Source organism: Ranitomeya variabilis, chromosome 5, assembly GCF_051348905.1.
Source record: "Ranitomeya variabilis isolate aRanVar5 chromosome 5, aRanVar5.hap1, whole genome shotgun sequence".
Taxonomy (NCBI): Eukaryota; Metazoa; Chordata; class Amphibia; order Anura; family Dendrobatidae; genus Ranitomeya; species Ranitomeya variabilis.
This window is the reverse complement of record NC_135236.1, coordinates 505,295,313-505,312,994: the sequence shown is the minus strand read 5'-3', so window position 1 is coordinate 505,312,994 and position 17,682 is coordinate 505,295,313. Positions and strand designations below refer to the sequence as shown.

Below are 17,682 nucleotides of genomic sequence, written 5' to 3'. Positions count from 1 at the left end.
TCCTTTAAAACAGCCCTTTTAGTTGCCCTCACATCGGCAAGGAGGGTTAGTGATCTGCAGGCCCTCTCTAGACAGCCACCATACATTCAGTTTAGAGAAGATAGAGTGGTGTTAAAAGCAGATCCTCTTTACCTTCCAAAGGTAGCGTCAAAGTTCCACAGACTACAGGAGATAGTTCTCCCCTCTTTTTGTCCTAATCCCTCTAATCAAAAGGAAATCAAACTTCATTTGTTAGATGTAAAAAGATGCCTGCTCAGATATATTTCAGTTACAGACTCGTGGAAGAAAGATAATTCCTTATTTGTATCCTTTCAGGGAGTTAGGAAAGGACTTAGAGTATCCAAAAACACCTTAGGCAGATGGATTAGAAAAAGGATTTCTTTAGCTTATTCTGCAGGTGGCATGGAAATTCCAGAAGGTATAAGAGCTCACTCCACTCGAGCCATGGCAATATCCTGGGTGGAGAGGTCGGAGGTATCAATTGAGGACATTTGTAAGGCGGCCACATGGTCATCTCCGTCTACTTTTTTTAAGCATTATATACTAGATCTGGGTGCTTCCTCTGATCTCACATTTGGAAGAAGGGTGCTGGAGGCAGTAGTCCCTCCCTAAGGCTCTTTTCTCTGTAATTCTCTCATTGGTGCTGTCATGGCGACTGAATAAATACTCAAGCTACTACCGGTAGTGGTGTTTTTCAGGAGCCCATGACAGCACCCTTATATTCCCTCCCTTGCTTTCTTCTTTGGCCTAACACCTTTTTGTTTCTTCGGAGCCTTAAGTTACTCACAAGGGTGAAGTATAAAAGTTATTTATGTGCTACTAACCAAGGAGGTCCTCTCATGCTCTGTAATCCAACTGATGCGGGAGAAAGGTACCGCCCTTTTATGTCTGTAGGTTTCCTGTCCCCGAAGGGCGGATCCCCTCTCTCGTTGGTGCTGTCATGGGCTCCTGAAAAACACTGCTACCGGTAAGTAGCTTGAGTATTTCTGTTATGATTTGCAGGTGCCATGACCCACTGGGAGGGCCTGTGAGGTACCAAAATAGCAGAACCCCCCATAAGTGACCCTATTTTACGAATTACACCTCTCAATTAATTCATATAGGCATGCAGTGATCATATTGACACCATGGGTGTGTCACAGAATTTTATACCATTTGGCAGCCATGCGGAGAGACTCGGGAGGAACGGAGTGCTATTTGCCTATGCAAGTGAATGGGTCTGTGCACATGTCAGTGTGTTTCCACACTCTGACATGTCCATTTTTTAATGTCAGCATGGGCCACAAAACATCCAGCACACGTGCATACGCATAACACACATGGATGTCATCCATGTGACACGCATCGGTGCCGGGGAAGAAGTGTTACAGTAAGCACTGTTCCCTGGTGCCGGGTGCTGAACACGGTTCTCATCATTCTCCTCTGCTCTGCCTGCAATCCGTGTATGCTACAAGTATTACACACACACGGACACTGACATCTCTGGTACCGGAAATATCAGGATGTGTGAAAGGGACGTTATAGCGGGTTTTTATGTTTGGCTGCTGTCACACACTAAAAGATGCTTTTCATTGCAAAAATCAGTTTTTGCATCACTATATTTTCAGAGCTATAATTTTTCCATATTTTGGCCCACAGAGTCATGTGAGGTCTTGTTTTTTGCTGACCGAGTTGACGTTTTTATTGGTACCATTTACGGGCACATTACATTTTGTGATCACTTTTTATTCCGATTTTTGGGTGGCAGAATGAACAAAAACCAGCAAATCATGAATTTCTTTTGAGGGGGGACGTTTGTACCATTCCGCGTCTGGTAAAATTGATAAAGCAATTTTATTCTCCGGGTTAGTACAATTACAGCGATACCTCATTTATATCATTTTTTAATGTTTTGGCACGGTGGTGCGGTGTCTCCGATCCAAAGGCAGAGGGGCTGTCAGCCCCTGTGCTGGCTCCAGAATGCTGCAATCATGTTTGATCAAAGTGTTCAGGGAGGTAAAGTGACGGGAGCGGTCTGTGACTGCTCCTGGCTCTTAGTGCCAGGTATCAGCTGTTAGCATCAGCTGACACCTGGCCGCACACCACTCGTGTGCACGGCCGATCGACCATGAAGTACTATCCCGTCCATGGTAAGGCGAGCCCAGGGCACATGGATGGGATAGTACGTCAGATTGCAGAAAGGGGTTAAAAGAATAAAAATAAGTTCTCTGGCCCGAGCGGGGGTCATCGGGTTTTCCCACTAGGCCGCAAGTCTCTCTTTGACGTAGTTTATTAACAGGTGTTTGGCTCACATGCATCAACTGGCACCCTCCCAACCTGTTGTGGAGAGGACTAGGCCTCAGCTCTTGACAGGCAACGTCTGGTCTCGTAGGCTTGACCAGCGCAGGGCGTGGATCCTGGTCCTGACCAGCATAGGTGGAACTTGGGAGTTCTTTTGAAAGGAATCCGGACCTTGCCAGTGACCAGCACTTTGTTGGCATAGACTTCAAATGGGAGAAGCAGTCCCTGTAGAGATCTCTTGTTGAAGCCTGGTTGCACCCACAGTCATCTTCATGTCATGTGAACATCCTAGATATTGCTGCAATAACTGTACGATCTGCCCAACTTGCCTTGAGGAGAACTCCGTGAGGTTGGCCTTCATCTGTTCCAAGAGGTGGCTTACAGTTAGTGCTTCACTTCTGCCCTCCAGACTATCGAGCAACACCGCCAAGGTTCCCGGTTCTCTTCCCATGGGTGTCAGCTCTATAGCGTCAGTTCTGGTGAGATCTTATGGCATTATGCAAACTTGGGCCACTTCTTGTGGAGACATCAAGTGTAAACTTGCTCAACTCAAGTTTATACAATGCACAGGTACTTGGCCTTGTCACATGGTGGCCAGAGTACAGATAGCCAATAATCTGGAGATAGTTTCTTCTCCCACTATTAGCTCAATCTGTACTTCCACACCCTCTAAGGATAAATAGGCCAGTACCGGCATAGTGAGTACAGTCTGTCACACTGGCAGTTTCACTTTGGCTTAAGGCGGTATCAACACTTTGTCAAGATGTTGGAGAAAGCGGGTAATTTCTGAATTTGGCTGACTCGCACGAGTTGCTGAAACACCTTCTTACTGGCCGGATCACGCGTGGCATGGATCCAGTTGTTTTTGTCCAGGCCTTCAACCAAAAAATATCCTACTTTTTTTAGCATGTTCATACCCAGGATTACAATGGGTCCTCGTCCTCTGGACCCCTTTATCAGCACTATTCCCTTTCAGTCCAAGGCTTTTCCACACACACCCGAACACACATCCACTCTACTCCCACTACCCACTACTGGGATAGGTAGTTGATTAGCAGCCACCAGTCAGATGTGTTCTTTTCCAGAGCGAGCAACCTTGGGAAATTGACTCTGGAAATACGCCTCCAGCATAGTGGCCACATGGAACCCTGTGTCCATTAAACAGCGGATGCACTGCCCATTGTATTCAGCCCAGATAACGGGTCTCTCAAAGACAATATCCTCAGAGTTTTCTCTTCTGCCCTCTGAGGCTTAAATCCCCACAGTATGCTCCACAAACATGGGGCACGTCTCCTCCATCCTCAGCTTGGGCAGTCTCTTGAAATATGCCTCTTTCTACCACAGTTCCAACATTCTGGCTCACGTTCCGCTGATGGGTTACGTACGTGGCATGGTGGGGCTTGAAAGAAACAACTTTCCTGGCTCTGACCTCCTTTCATGTGGGACCGTGTAATGAGCTAGAGGGTTGACAGCATAGGTCCCCTTGATGCTGCACAGCTCACCTCGAATATACCAGATCTCTTGACACACTCTTGTACCCAGCCAGGCTCAATGCAAGTTGACTCCGGGGTGACCACTTTATGACTCTGGTCAGGACAGAGGCCTCTCTCTCCAGGACTCTACCTTCGGCCCCGACTACAAGGAAGCCCAGATTGGGATTCAGGCGTAGGCGCTCCTGTAAGACCTGCCTCTGTCCAGCAACTAGTTGGTCCAGCAGCACTTTATCCAATGGTCCCAGTCCTCTGTACCCATATTGGATCTTCTTGGTGATATGGGCAGTCACTTCCTGCAATGCATTAACATACCGAGTTATGGCCTCACTTTCCACTTGGACCCACTGGGATGTCACCGTGCATGTCCTCCAAGATTTTTATCACCTTATCCATAGTGTCACAGTTCCTAGGTGGCTAGTACATAACCATCTGCCAGGCCTCTCCATCAAGGATCAGGAGGGCTAACTTGTCCTGAATGGAAAGGTTCAGGAGATACATGTGCGCCATGCTTCTCAGCCTCTCTACTCCATCTTACAGTGACACGCTGCTCCCAGTGAACTTGGGAAGATTGCTGAGAGTAGCCCCCAAGGGTATATGTCCCCTGTCGGGCTCGGTCACAGACTGGTTCGCCATCTCTGTGTATGAATGTTGCATCCTGCCAACTAAGCCAAATTTAATGCAGGCATCTGGATGCAATTCACAGAGAACATGAGGCGAGAACAGTCAGGAATCGATATAGTTCTATTTATATACAGCAGTAACTATACAGTGATTTAAAGGAACTTTAAACAAAGAATAAAAATAAGTTTATAGCAAATAGCAAAGATAATCTTTCACTATATAATATTAATGTTCTTCACAAAGGTAGTGCACCCAGTCGTGGGAGTCGCGACATAAGTTCTCTCTGCAGCTCTGGCCCTAGCAGGGGTCACCGGGTTTTCCCACTAGGCTGCAAGTCTCTCTTTGACTTAGTTTATTAATGCATGCATAGAACGTGTTCACATGCTCCAACCGGCCCCCTTCCAACCTGTTGTCCAAATCGCAGCCGACCCCGGTATCGTAGGTTATAGCTGGAAGTGACGGCCCTGATCACTTGCATTGTTCCTTGGGAATCGCAGGCATGCCTCTCCTGTCGCAGTCTCCATGCGCGGATCTTCTCTGCTTGACCATTGGTGAAAGTCTCTTAGAATCAGGGCAGAGAGGACTAGGCCTAATCTCTTGACAGGCAACGTAGGGTCTTGGAGGCTTGACCAGCACAGGCCGCGGATCCTGGTACTGAGCAGCGTACAAGGAACTTGAGTTCTCCCGTGGGGAATCTGGACCTTGCCAGGTGGTGACCGGCACCTTGGTGACGTAAACTTCCTACTGAGGCCTGTCACTCTGGTCTCAGTGGTGTCTCTGGTGCATGTCTGCCCTGCTCTCTTTCATGATGCCAAATCTGCCTGTGGTTTGGCACGCAGGGCCTTTATAAGAAGGAAATCCTTCCTGTGGGTCACCGGATTAGGTTCAGCACACAAAGTCGCTCCCCCTGCAAATCTTCCAGCGCAATTTGGTTCCACTTGATTTTACCTTGCTACAGATGCAGTCTCTTCTCATTAATGGCACATCCTGCAAGGGCTCTTTAGGGATTTCATTGCTTCTTATTACAAGTACATGTGAACCTCAACTAGAACAAAATCAGAGGGTACCCCACTCATATCTGCAGTAATTCACTTTATTGTTTATGTGTAGCTTGTCTATTTAATTGCATTTATATGTTTCTAGAATTGTGAGGGTTTTTGCACTAACAATCATTTGTGTAATTTGTTTTACATTTGCCCCCTACATTATAAGCAATGTTTACATGAGGGGACATGCTGATGGCAAGCAATAGTTTTTATATCTGCATAAAAGAACTGGACACTCTTGACCTGGTGAGTTCTTGGGACTCCTGAAGCTGCCATCATCACACTAGCAGTATTTGGTCAGTATTTTACATCAGTATTTGTGACCCAAAACTAGGAGTGGAACAATTAGAGGAAAAGTATAATAGAAACATATGCTCCACTTCTGCATTTATCACCTACTCCTGGTTTTGGCTTACAAATACTGATGTAAAATACTGACCAAATACTGCTAGTGTGACGGCAGCCTTAAAGGCAGATATAATATTGGTCATGGTAATTCTTTAGCCAACAGGGTAAGGCTGTGATGTAGTCTCTGGTGAAGAGTTGAAAATAAAGTCAAAACTAGTAAAAACCAGTAAAAACAGTGTTTGTCAGCACAAGTATGTCTTACTTGGAGGGAAAACCTCACATGAGAAATGTCTGAAATTGGAACAAGCCCTAACATGACCTTTTCCCCCTAAACATGTGTGTAATTGCATGTAGTGTAGTGTCAGTGTGCTAATACACTCACCTACTGCTATCTTCTCTGGTATCCAGTGCCATTCCAATACTCTTCTGTGTGAAGTCACCGTTCTTCAAAACGAGGCTTCATAGTCTTACATCGTAAAAGAGACTTCCAGCTCACACACAGAGTGATCTGGATAGTCTGGAGAGTGGTGACATCACTGAGAAGAGGAGCAGAACGGAGATACCAGAGAAGGCAGCGGTAGGTAAGTATACTAACACACACTATACTATATACATATATACACAGGTTTTATTGACAAAATAGGTCAAGGGCTTCTTTAAAGTCAGTAGACCTGAAAATGAATAGAAATTGAAGCTGGAACCCTGGTGTGACTTTTTGCACTCATGGTAGCCACTGACAATAGTAAAAAGAGTGAGGAGACAGTGATATTTAAACCAACAACTATTTATTTGATTACCAAAATCAAAGGGGTACCTTCACACAATATAAGGGGTTAATGTAAACTGTGAAAATGAAGCAAGGTATGGCTCAAGGAAAATACAGCAATTCGGATAAAGATATTAACAAAATGCTAGTAACATTATCATTCTATGATTACAATTAAACAGCTGTTATAGCGAGTGATGTCTTAGTCCTAATACCCTAACCTAAAGGACATCACCGTCACTATTGCCTCCAGTTCTGGTAACCTAGCTCCGGGCACCTGGTTCCTCACTTGTATGTGGTCTCTCGGTTCTTTCATCCTCATATGGTCTTTTGTTCATTTACCTGGATCTGGTCTTTTGGTTCCTTCACTCAGATCTGGTCTCTCGGGTCCTTTACTCGGATCTGGTCTCTCGGTTCCTTCACTCAGATCCGGTCTCTCGGTTTCTTCACTCTGCTCTGATCTCTCAAGTTCCTTCACTCGGATCTGGTCTTTTGGTTCCTTCACTTGAATCTGGTCTCTCAGTCCCTTCACTCCGATCTGGTCTCTCGGTTCCTTCAATTTGATCTAGTCTCTCTGTTCTTTCACTCGGATCCTGTGCCTTGGTTCCCTCACTCGGATCTGGTCTCTCAGTTCATTTTGCTCAGATCTGGTCATTTGCAATGGTGGCTATAAGCCAATTCTGCTGCCTCACACATCTGTCCTGTTACCGGTCCAGGCGTCTACTCCTCTCCTTGACTGTCCTCCTGAGCCTTTTTTAATTATTAACTCTCTCCCCCTCAGGAACCATGTAATTAGTTTTGAAGTTCCTGCTGATGTAGTTCTTGCTACTTTCTCTTGTCCTTCGATATTTAACCAGTAGATGTCAGTCCCTGCTTGCAGACACCCCGATGGGCCTCACAGTCTGAGAATTTCTTATCTGTCCACCTCCTTACAATTGTGGGGAGTCAATGCAGCCCCAGCCTCCTGTGACGTCATGTTTCAGACTCCTCTAAAATAAAATGTCATAGGAAGTACAGTAAAAAAGACACATTCAGGGTTTAGCTAGATAGTGAAAACTGTAGGGTGTTGTGTAATAGTTTAATAAGGCAATATTACAGAAGTGGTTAGCGTGTAAGGATATATCTTTTGAAAATACATTTTAGCTGCTGGACCATCCATTTAAGGCTTTATACAATGAAAGCTGCTCTCTGCTTTACTGGCTTTTTGTGTGAGTCTATATGTTTTGATGTATAAATAATTACCAAAATTAATAGTAATATGCATTGCCCAAAAATTCAATTTCTCACAATCTTGAATGTTTTTGCAGGCAGTAATTACAAAAGTCTGTAATCTGTTGTGTTTTTGCATTTATTTTGCATTGTACTTTTGGTGAGAAGTTTTAAAGTTCTTTTAGGCTGCCAGGAAAACAAAACAATTTTGGAGGGATATCTAATAACTGTGACATTTTCATTTACAGTTTCTATATACAGGATACATACCGGGGCAAAGAAATGGCCGGTTGCTATGGTTTTTAAGCTAGCGCTCTTATCTGTAGATTGTAAAAGTGAAATAGGTGAGAAGGACAAGCATTTCTCAACAGAAAAATACTTGTTTGTTAAAGGGGAAGTGTTGTGTCACTAAATCAGTGTCAAACAAAGATTTTCATACAAAGGGTAACAATTGTACAAGTGAGAAGATTCCCCAGATTTAGATCCAACGCCAGTTAAAGGGTATGTGCACACGTCTGGATTTCTTGCAGAAATTTCCTGAAGAAAACCGGAAATTTTCTGCAAGAAATCCGCATTATTTTTTTGCGTTTTTTTTCCGTTTTTTTCGCGTTTTTTTTAGCATTCTGCAAGCGTAATTAGCTTGCAGAATGCTAAAGTTTTTCAAGCGATCTGTAGCATCACTTGGAAAACTGACTGACAGGTTGGTCACACTTGTCAAACATACTGTTTGACAAGTGTGACCAACTTTTTACTATAGATGCAGCTTATGCAGCATCTATAGTAAAAGATAGAATGTTTAAAAATAATAAAAAAAATTTAAAAAATGGTTATACTCACCCAGACATCTCATCAGCGGCGTCCGTTCCTCTTCCTATAGCTGGTGTGTGCGCGCAGGACCTTCCATGACGTTGCGGTCATGTGAGCGGTCACGTGAGCAGTCACGTGACCGCTCACGACCAATCACAAGACAGTGACGTCATCGGCAGGTCCTTCACCGCAAAGCAGCTATAGGAACCGAAGCGGCAGCATGCAGCGGTGAGGCGGGAAGACATCGAGGGTGAGTATAGGACTATTTTTTATTTTAATTCTTTTTTTTTTACCAATTATATGGTGCCCAGTGCGTGGAGGAGAGTCTCCTCTCCTCCACCCTGGGTACCAACCGCACATAATCTGCTTACTTCCCGCATGGTGTGCACAGCCCCGTGCGGGAAGTAAGCAGATCAATGCACTCCTAGGTGTGCGGAATCCTCGCAATTCCGCATTTTTAATGAACATGTTGCTTTTTTTTCCACGATGCGATTTTTTCGCGGAAAAAATCGCAACATTTGCACAAAAAATGCGGAATACCCTGTAAATAATAGGAGGCATATGTTAGCGTTTTTTTCGCGTTTTTATCACGTTTTTATAGTGAAAAAACGCGAAAAAAACGCTAAAAATCCTGAATGTGTGCACATGGCCAAAAGGTGTGTGGTATCTTTTGATGTTGTTCTAGTCCAGGTTCAGAAGTACTGACAAATATGGTAGAGATATAATACAAATATACTATGAGTTACATTTTTTCCATGATAATATTGCATATCTGAAATTTATGGGCATCTATTGTAGAGCATTGACACCATGGCCACATACACTAGTCTATCCATCACTCTGTCCTATAGCTACTACTGACTAAACACGTAGATGCTTGTGTAACAGCTGCAGTGAGAACATAAACTACTGCTGCTGTTAGGATTACACGGAAATTCACAGCAGCAGACTGGACTACAACTCCCAGCGGACTTTACTCCTCTTTACATCATGTAAGAAAGAAGAGGAGTAGCAGAGGAAGAGACTGATTTGCTGAGCAAGATGGAGAAGAAGGGGAACCCTAGCTGTGCACAAGGACAAGTGTGTGATCTTCCATTGCAGACTGGTGAGAACCTGACACTGGAGAGCAGAGAAAAGAGTCACAGAATGAGTGCTGACAGCCCCGCAGCTCAGTGTGTGAGAGGAGGAGATAACCCTGGAGAGGTCTGTAGACCAGCCAAGTTACCAAGAAATGTGTAAAACTGACTTGTCTACCCCAGAGAAGGATCCTGCTCGCACTACTTGAGTTGACAGGTATTTCGACGCTGCAACCTCAAGTTGGAGACCAGTAAGACCAGAGAGTTGCCGCATCAAGGAATGAGTATATCTTGCTGGAACTTGTGATTCCACTAGTAAAGAATCTATAAGAAAACTGTTGTTGAGGGTACTGTTGTGAACTCTATTTTTGGGCTCCCTCTAGTGGTCACAAGCGGTACTGTGTAGTGTTGTCTTTCTGCAGGTTGCAGCATCAGCTGGTTCGTTATCCTTGGTTGGTTTCCTATTTTAGCTCACCTGGATACTCAGTTCCTTGCCTGCTATCAATGTATTCAGTGCTCTTCAGATTCCTTGTGTCTACCTTGCTCCCAGTCTCTCCAAGACAAGCTAAGTTTTTGTTTGATCATTTTTTGATTATCAGTGTTCATTATGTTTTTAGTCCAGCTCCCTAAAATGTGATTTCCTCGCTTGCTGGTTGCTCTAGGGGACTGAGTTTCTCCCCCCACACCGTGAGTTGGTGTGGGGGTTCTTGAAATCTCAGTGTGGATATTTTGTAAGGGTTTTTTACTGACCGCATAGATTCCCTTTTCTATTTTCTGCTATCTAGTATTAGTGGGCCTCATTTGCTGAATCTGCTTTCACCCCTGTGTATGTGCCTTCCTCTTACCTCACCGTTATTATCTATTGGGGGCTTCTATATCTTTGGGGATTATTTCTCTGGAGGCAAGAGAGGTCTTTCTTTCTCTCTAGGGGTAGTTAGTTCCTCAGGCTGGCTCGAGACGTCTAGGATTTTTAGGCACGTTCACCGGCTACTTCTAGTGTGTTTGGATAGGTTCAGATTTGCGGTCAGTCCAGTTTGCCACATCCCTAGAGCGTGTCCTACGTTTGTTACTTAGCTGGAGTAATTTGTGATCCTCAACCACTAAGGATCATAACAGGGTACATTACTGGAACTTGTAGTTCCGCTGCTAAGAAGTGTTTGTGATTGTGACCTGAGGCTGAAATTCAGCCCTGGCATTTGAAATCACACAGGCCCATGTTGTCCTCATCCCCATGAACCAGATGGAATATATTACTAACATTACCCTGGATGGAGGAAAGGAAGATTTTCTACAAGACCAATATTTCTAATGATACCCGTGGCCTGCTGGGGTAAGTGACTTTGTGCTTCGCCACAACTCTTAACAGTATGGGTATCTAGAGAACACCGATTCTGTTAACAATGTAGCAAGGCAGCCCATGACCAGACAGGTCCTTCTGGCATTTGCCAGAATAGCCAGATGGCCAGTCCGGCCCTGATTGTGACATTAAACTGCATTACGAGTTCCTGTGCTTGCGCCAACATCCGCGACAACTGGGTCCCATCGTTGGCTTGTGTTACTTGCACTGCTTCAGACATTTCTGGGGTAAGTGTTATTAGTTAGGAGTGTGTTTGCTGTCATTTAAATGGACAGTGTTATCCTAAACTGTGGACCAGCAGCATATGTGGAATTCGGGAACTTGTGATGTAAAAGCTGTACTGTTGTACCTCCTAGTAATTGCTCTGTGCAATCACAACATTCAGGCTTGCTGCAAAGCCCAACCATTACATTTAAGGGTACTGTCTCACAGTGGCACTTTTGTCGCTACGACGGTACGATCCGTGACGTTCCAGCGATATCCATACGATATCGCTGTGTCTGACACGCAGCAGCGATCAGGGACCCTGCTGAGAATCGTACGTCGTAGCAGATCGTTTGGAACTTTCTTTCGTCGCTGGATCTCCCGCTGTCATCGCTGGATCGTTGTGTGTGACAGCGATCCAGCGATGCGTTCGCTTGTAACCAGGGTAAACATCGGGTTACTAAGCGCAGGGCCGCGCTTAGTAACCCGATGTTTACCGTGGTTACCAGCGTAAAAGTAAAAAAAAAAAAACGTACATACTCACATTCCGGTGTCCTTCAGTCCCTTGCCGTCTGCTTCCCGCTCTGACTGACTGCCGGCCGGAGCAGAGCACAGCGGTGACGTCACCGCTGTGATCTGCTTTCACTTTACGGCGGCACTCAGTCAGAGCGGGAAGCAGACTGCAAGGGACCTGAAGGACACCGGAATGTGAGTATGTACGTTTTTTTTTTTTTTACTTTTACGCTGGTAACCAGGGTAAACATCGGGTTACTAAGCACGGCCCTGCGCTTAGTAACCCGATGTTTACCCTGGTTACCCGGGACCTCGGCATCGTTGGTCGCTGGAGAGCGGTCTGTGTGACAGCTCTCCAGCGACCACACAACGACTTTCCAACGATCACGGCCAGGTCGTATCGCTGGTCGTGATCGTTGGAAAGCTGCACTGTGTGACAGTACCCTAAGAGTGTCACATATCTGTTGTGCTTGTGTGATAACATTGGTTTACTGTTCTTGTTATGCCCCCTGCCTTTTACACCTCTAAGCGCGTTTACAATAAATCAGTTTTAATCTCATTTCTTGTGAGTGTGTAGGAGCATGGACAGGGGTTTCCTGAGACAGGATAGGAAGACCGTCTTACATTCTCCTACAGCTCCCAGCAAGATTCAAGTTGAGGCTCTATGACATACTGAGGTAAGAACTTGCAAAAAAAACTGTCGACGGAGGCAGTTTACAGGGTTTTTATACTTGGATCACCACTTCCATGTCAATAAAATAGTACTGGACATAATAATTAAAAAAAAATAATTTAGCGCCCATATAACAAGATTTTATCTCGCATAATAGAAACAGAGTCCTTTTGATATGGCAAGGCTGTTGACAGATAATTTTCTTTCTGTTCCTTTTCCTAATATTAGTAACTTGCATTTTGGGCAAGGCTCTCATATTTAAGCAACAGAGGACTCAGTTGTATCTCATTGGCAGACTGAAGACTGTTTCAAACTTCTCTTCTTCAGATCGTGCACAGTAAATTGCCCCCAGTATAACATTTGATGACTATACCTGTCCAAGTTTAGCTTTTGAGCTAACACTCTCCATTCGGCACCATGAGAAGATGGCTCATCTAAGCTTGTTATGATCTTCTGTCTCATCAGAAAGGGGATCTTGAATGCGCTGGGACCCACCAAAGCTGCTGCTTCTTTCTCTCCTTCATCTAACTGTATTTCTGATGGACGATTTTCCTAAATTACAATAAACAAATTTAAATAAAATAATTGTAAGTAAGGATATCAGTCACAATAGGAAACATGGTGTAACTCTAGTTGCGGGTGGGGCACTTAGGTTGAGATGTGGATGGGGCAAAGTCTGAGGGTGTCTTTAGATCCAGGCCTTCCTTCTTCAACTCCTGACTATGTTAATCAATTATTATATCATAATCTTTTAAGGGTTATTCTTATGTTATAATTAAGGAACACAGTCATGAGTTCTCCTTTGGGAGAAGGGAGTCAAAGCATTTTTTTTACCTCCATCCTGGATGATTGATGGGCATGATTAACCCTGTTTTCACCTTCTTGACCAGGCCAATATTTTCAATTCTGACCAGCGTCACTTTTTGAGGTTATAACTCTGGAACGCTTCAATGTATCCCTGTGATTCTGAGACTTAGTTTTTGTGACATGTTGTAGTTCTTGTTAGTGGTACATTTTGATCCATATGATTTGCATTTAAATTGAAAATTTTACAAAAATTGTAAGATTTTAAAATTTGCAAACGTTCAATAGTTTGGGCACCTTTAGTCAAAATTACTGTTATTGTGAGCAGTTAAGAAGTTGAAGATAAAATGATCTCTAAAAGGGCTAAAGTGAAATGTCTTTTTTTACATTTTAAAAATTAGAAAAAGGAAATAGGGCCATTGCAAAAGTTTTATCTAAGGCTGCAGTGAGGATGTTGACATTACATATGCCTCATAGAATTTCATACCATTTGGTTGTGAAGAAAGAATAATTATTTACATTTTTACCACGAAAGTGTTGTTTTAGCCCCAAGTTTTTAATTTTTATAATTGCTAATAGGAAGAAATAGACCACAAAGTTAGTTATGCAATTTCTCCTGAGTGCGCCAATATGCTACATGTAATCAGGAACTACTTTTCAGGGACAGTGGAAAGCTCAGAAGGGAAGGAGCGCCATATTGTAGTGCAGAGCAGATTTTGCTGTTATGGTTTGCAGTTGCCATGACCCACTGGAATAGACCCTGAGGTGCCAGAACAGCAGAAACTCACTCACAAGTCACCCCCTTTTACAAACTACACCTCTAAATGAATTCATAAAAGGGTGCAGTGATCATATTGACACCATGGGTGTATCACAGAATTTTATACCATTGGGTAGTGAAGAAAAAAGAATTACATTTTTACCTCCAAAAAATCGTTTTAGCCCCAGATTTTACATTTTCACACAGGGAAATTGGTAAAAATGGCACCAAATTTTGGCACACAATTTTTGATGAACGTGGAAATACCCCATATGTGGCTGTAGAGTATTGCTAAGCCACACGGTGAGACTTAATAAGGAAAAAGTGGCATTTGATGATAACATAGCTCCCAACTGTCCCTCATTGTGCGAGACTGTCCCGGTTTTGCTGCTTTGCCCCGCTGTCCATCACGGGACACTCTGCTTCCCGCAGACAGCAGGAGAAGCAACCGACATGCCCCCTTGTGTTAAGCCATGCCCCTTACCCTTCCGTATGCAGTGCAGTACGTATCAGCCGGTCATCCCTGCACCACAGAGCCTTACACCACATATTGGCTGCCTGCTTTGTGCGCACAGGACCTGTGATGAGGTCACAGGAGGGGTGGAGTCAGGGGTCACATGATCGGGACCTCTGTGGATTGCAGGACTCGGCTGTGCTGGTTGCCATCTTGCCATGGTGCTGCTGGATGAGGTAAGTAAGCTGCCTTGTGTGTGGGGTCAGGAGGTGTTTACAGTGTGGATGTAGCAGAGCCATGTGTGTACGAGGTGTATGGAGTGGAGCCGTGTGTGTACGAGGTGTATGGAGCGGAGCCGTGTGTGTGCGAGGTGTATGGAGCAGAGCTGAATGTGTACGAGGTGTATGGAGCTGAGCTAAATGTGTATGAGGTGTATGGAGCGGAGTTGAATGTGTACGAGGTGTACGGAGCGGAGCTGAATGTGTACGAGGTTTACGGAGCAGAGCCGTGTGTATATGAGGTGTACGGAGTGGAGCCGTGTGTGTATGAGGTGTATGGAGTGGAGCCATGTGTGTATGAGGTGTATAGAGCGGAGCTGAATGTGTACAAGGTGTATGGAGCGGAGCTGAATGTGTATGAGGTGTATGGAGCGGAGCCGTGTGTGTATGAGGTGTATGGAGCAGAGCCTTGTGTGTACGAGGTGTACGGAGCAGAGCCGTGTGTGTACGAGGTGTACGGAGCGGAGCCGTGTGTGTATGAGGTATATGGAGCGGAGCCGTCAATGTATGAGGTGTACGGGGCGGAGCTAAATGTGTACGAGGTGTATGGAGCAGAGCTAAATGTGTACGAGGTGTATGGAGCGGAGCTGAATGTGTACGAGGTGTACAGAGCGGAGCTGAATGTGTACGAGGTGTATGGAGCAGAGCCGTGTGTGTATGAGGTGTACAGAGTGGAGCCGTGTGTCTATGAGGTGTATGGAGCGGAGCTAAATGTGTACAAGGTGTACGGAGCTGAGCTGAATGTGTACGAGGTGTACGGAGCAGAGCCATGTGTGCATGAGGTGTAAGGAGTGGAGCCGTGTGTGTATGAGGTGTATGGAGTGGAGCTGTGTGTGTATGAGGTGTATGGAGTGGAGCTAAATGTGTACGAGGTGTATGGAGTGAAGCTAAATGTGTACGAGGTGTATGGAGCGGAGCTGAATGTGTACGAGGTGTATGGAGCGCAGCTGAATGTGTACAAGGTGTATGCAGCAGAGCCGTGTGTGTATGAGGTGTGTCATGGTTCCCAATGGCAAGGGAACGTCAGAGAACATAAATAACAGAACAGCTCTTGGGTGATGGAATCTCGAGCTGACCGTGAGCTAAACCTACCACACAACTAACAGTGGCCGGGTGGCGTACCTACGTTTTATCCCTAGACGCCTAGCGCCAGCCGGAGGACTAACTAACCCTAATAGAGGAAAAGACAGACCTGGCTTACCTCTAGGGAAATTCCCCCAAAAAGGAGACAGAAGCCCCCCACATATATTGACGGTGAGTTCAGAGGAAAAGACATACGCAGTATGAAGGTAGGTTCAGCAAAGCGAGGTCCGCTTACTAGATAGCAAGAAGATACAATAGGGAACTTCACGGTCAGCTGAAAACCCTATTAAAGTACCATCCCGAAATTACTTTAAGACTCATGTGTCAACTCATGACACCGGAGTGGCAATTTCGGCCCACAAGAGCTTCCAGCTACAGAAAAATAACATAACTGTGAACTGGAACAAAAATGCAAAACAAACTTAGGACTAAGAGTCCAACTTAGCTGATAGTAGTCTAGAAGCAGGAACATGCAACAGAAAGGCTCTGGTTACATTGATGGCCGGCACTAGAATAACTGAGCAGCAAGGCTAAATAGGATACACCCATATCCTAATGGAAACAGGTGAACAGAGAAAGTGAAGCACACAAGTCCAGTACCACCAGTGACCACTGGGGGAGCCCAAAAACCAAACTCACAACAGTACCCCCCCCTCAAGGAGGGGGCACCGAACCCTCACAAGAATCACCAGGGCGATCAGGACGAGCCCTATGAAAGGCACGGACCAAATCAGAGGCATGAACATCAGAGGCTGTCACCCAAGAATTATCCTCTTGACCGTAGCCCTTCCACTTGACCAGATACTGAAGTTTCCGTCTGGAAACACGGGAGTCCAGGATCTTCTCCACAACGTACTCCAATTCACCCTCAACACGGGAATTAGCCCGCAAAACCTGAAAAACCCTCCTGACCTGTTGGACATGAGAATCCCAGTCATCCGAAAAAATCAAAATATCATCCAGATACACGATCATAAATTTATCCAAATATTCACGGAAAATGTCATGCATAAAGGTCTGAAAGACTAAAGGGGCATTTGAAAGACCAAAAGGCATTACTAAATACTCAAAATGGCCCTCGGGCGTATTAAATGCGGTTTTCCACTCATCCCCCTGCTTAATTCGCACCAAATTATACGCCCCACGGAGATCAATCTTAGAGAACCACTTAGCCCCTTTTATTCGAGCAAACAAATCAGTCAGCAGTGGCAGAGGATACTGATATTTGACTGTAATTTTATTCAAGAGTCGATAATCAATACACGGCCTCAAAGAGCCATCTTTTTTAGATACAAAGAAAAAACCGGCTCCTAAGGGAGATGAAGAAGGACGAATATGTCCCTTTTCCAGGGACTCCTTAATATATTCTCGCATAGCAGCATGTTCAGGTACAGATAGATTAAATAAACGACCCTTTGGAAATTTACTGCCCGGAATCAGATCTATGGTACAATCGCAATCTCTGTGAGGAGGTAGTGAACCAAGCTTAGGCTCCTCAAAAACATCACGATAATCAGATAAAAATTCCGGAATCTTAGAGGGAATAGATGACGAAATGGAAACCAAAGGTACGTCCCCATGAGCCCCCTGACATCCCCAGCTTAACACAGACATTGCTTTCCAGTGAAGGACTGGGTTATGAGATTGTAACCATGGTAATCCGAGCACCAAAACGTCATGTAGATTGTACAACACAAGGAAGCGAATCATCTCCTGATGGTCTGGATTCATACGCATAGTCACTTGTGTCCAGTATTGTGGTTTATTACTAGCCAATGGTGTAGAGTCAATACCCTTCAGAGGTATAGGAACTTCCAGAGGCTCTAGATCAAACCCACAGCGCCTGGCAAAGGACCAATCCATTAGACTCAAAGCGGCGCCAGAGTCGACATAGGCATCCGCGGTAATTG

General features: G+C 44.9%; 1 protein-coding gene across 3 annotated transcripts in view; it reads right to left on the bottom strand.

Moving 5' to 3' along the window:
* The window catches only part of UNC5A (unc-5 netrin receptor A), a 650,811-nt gene that overhangs the window by 14,117 nt on the left and 619,012 nt on the right, over nt 1-17,682 (bottom strand). For all 3 annotated transcript variants that reach the window (XM_077265710.1, XM_077265711.1, XM_077265712.1), the window contains one exon: nt 12,767-12,945. In XM_077265710.1, the coding sequence (XP_077121825.1) occupies nt 12,767-12,945 (179 nt within the window). The remainder of the gene's footprint in view (nt 1-12,766; nt 12,946-17,682) is intronic.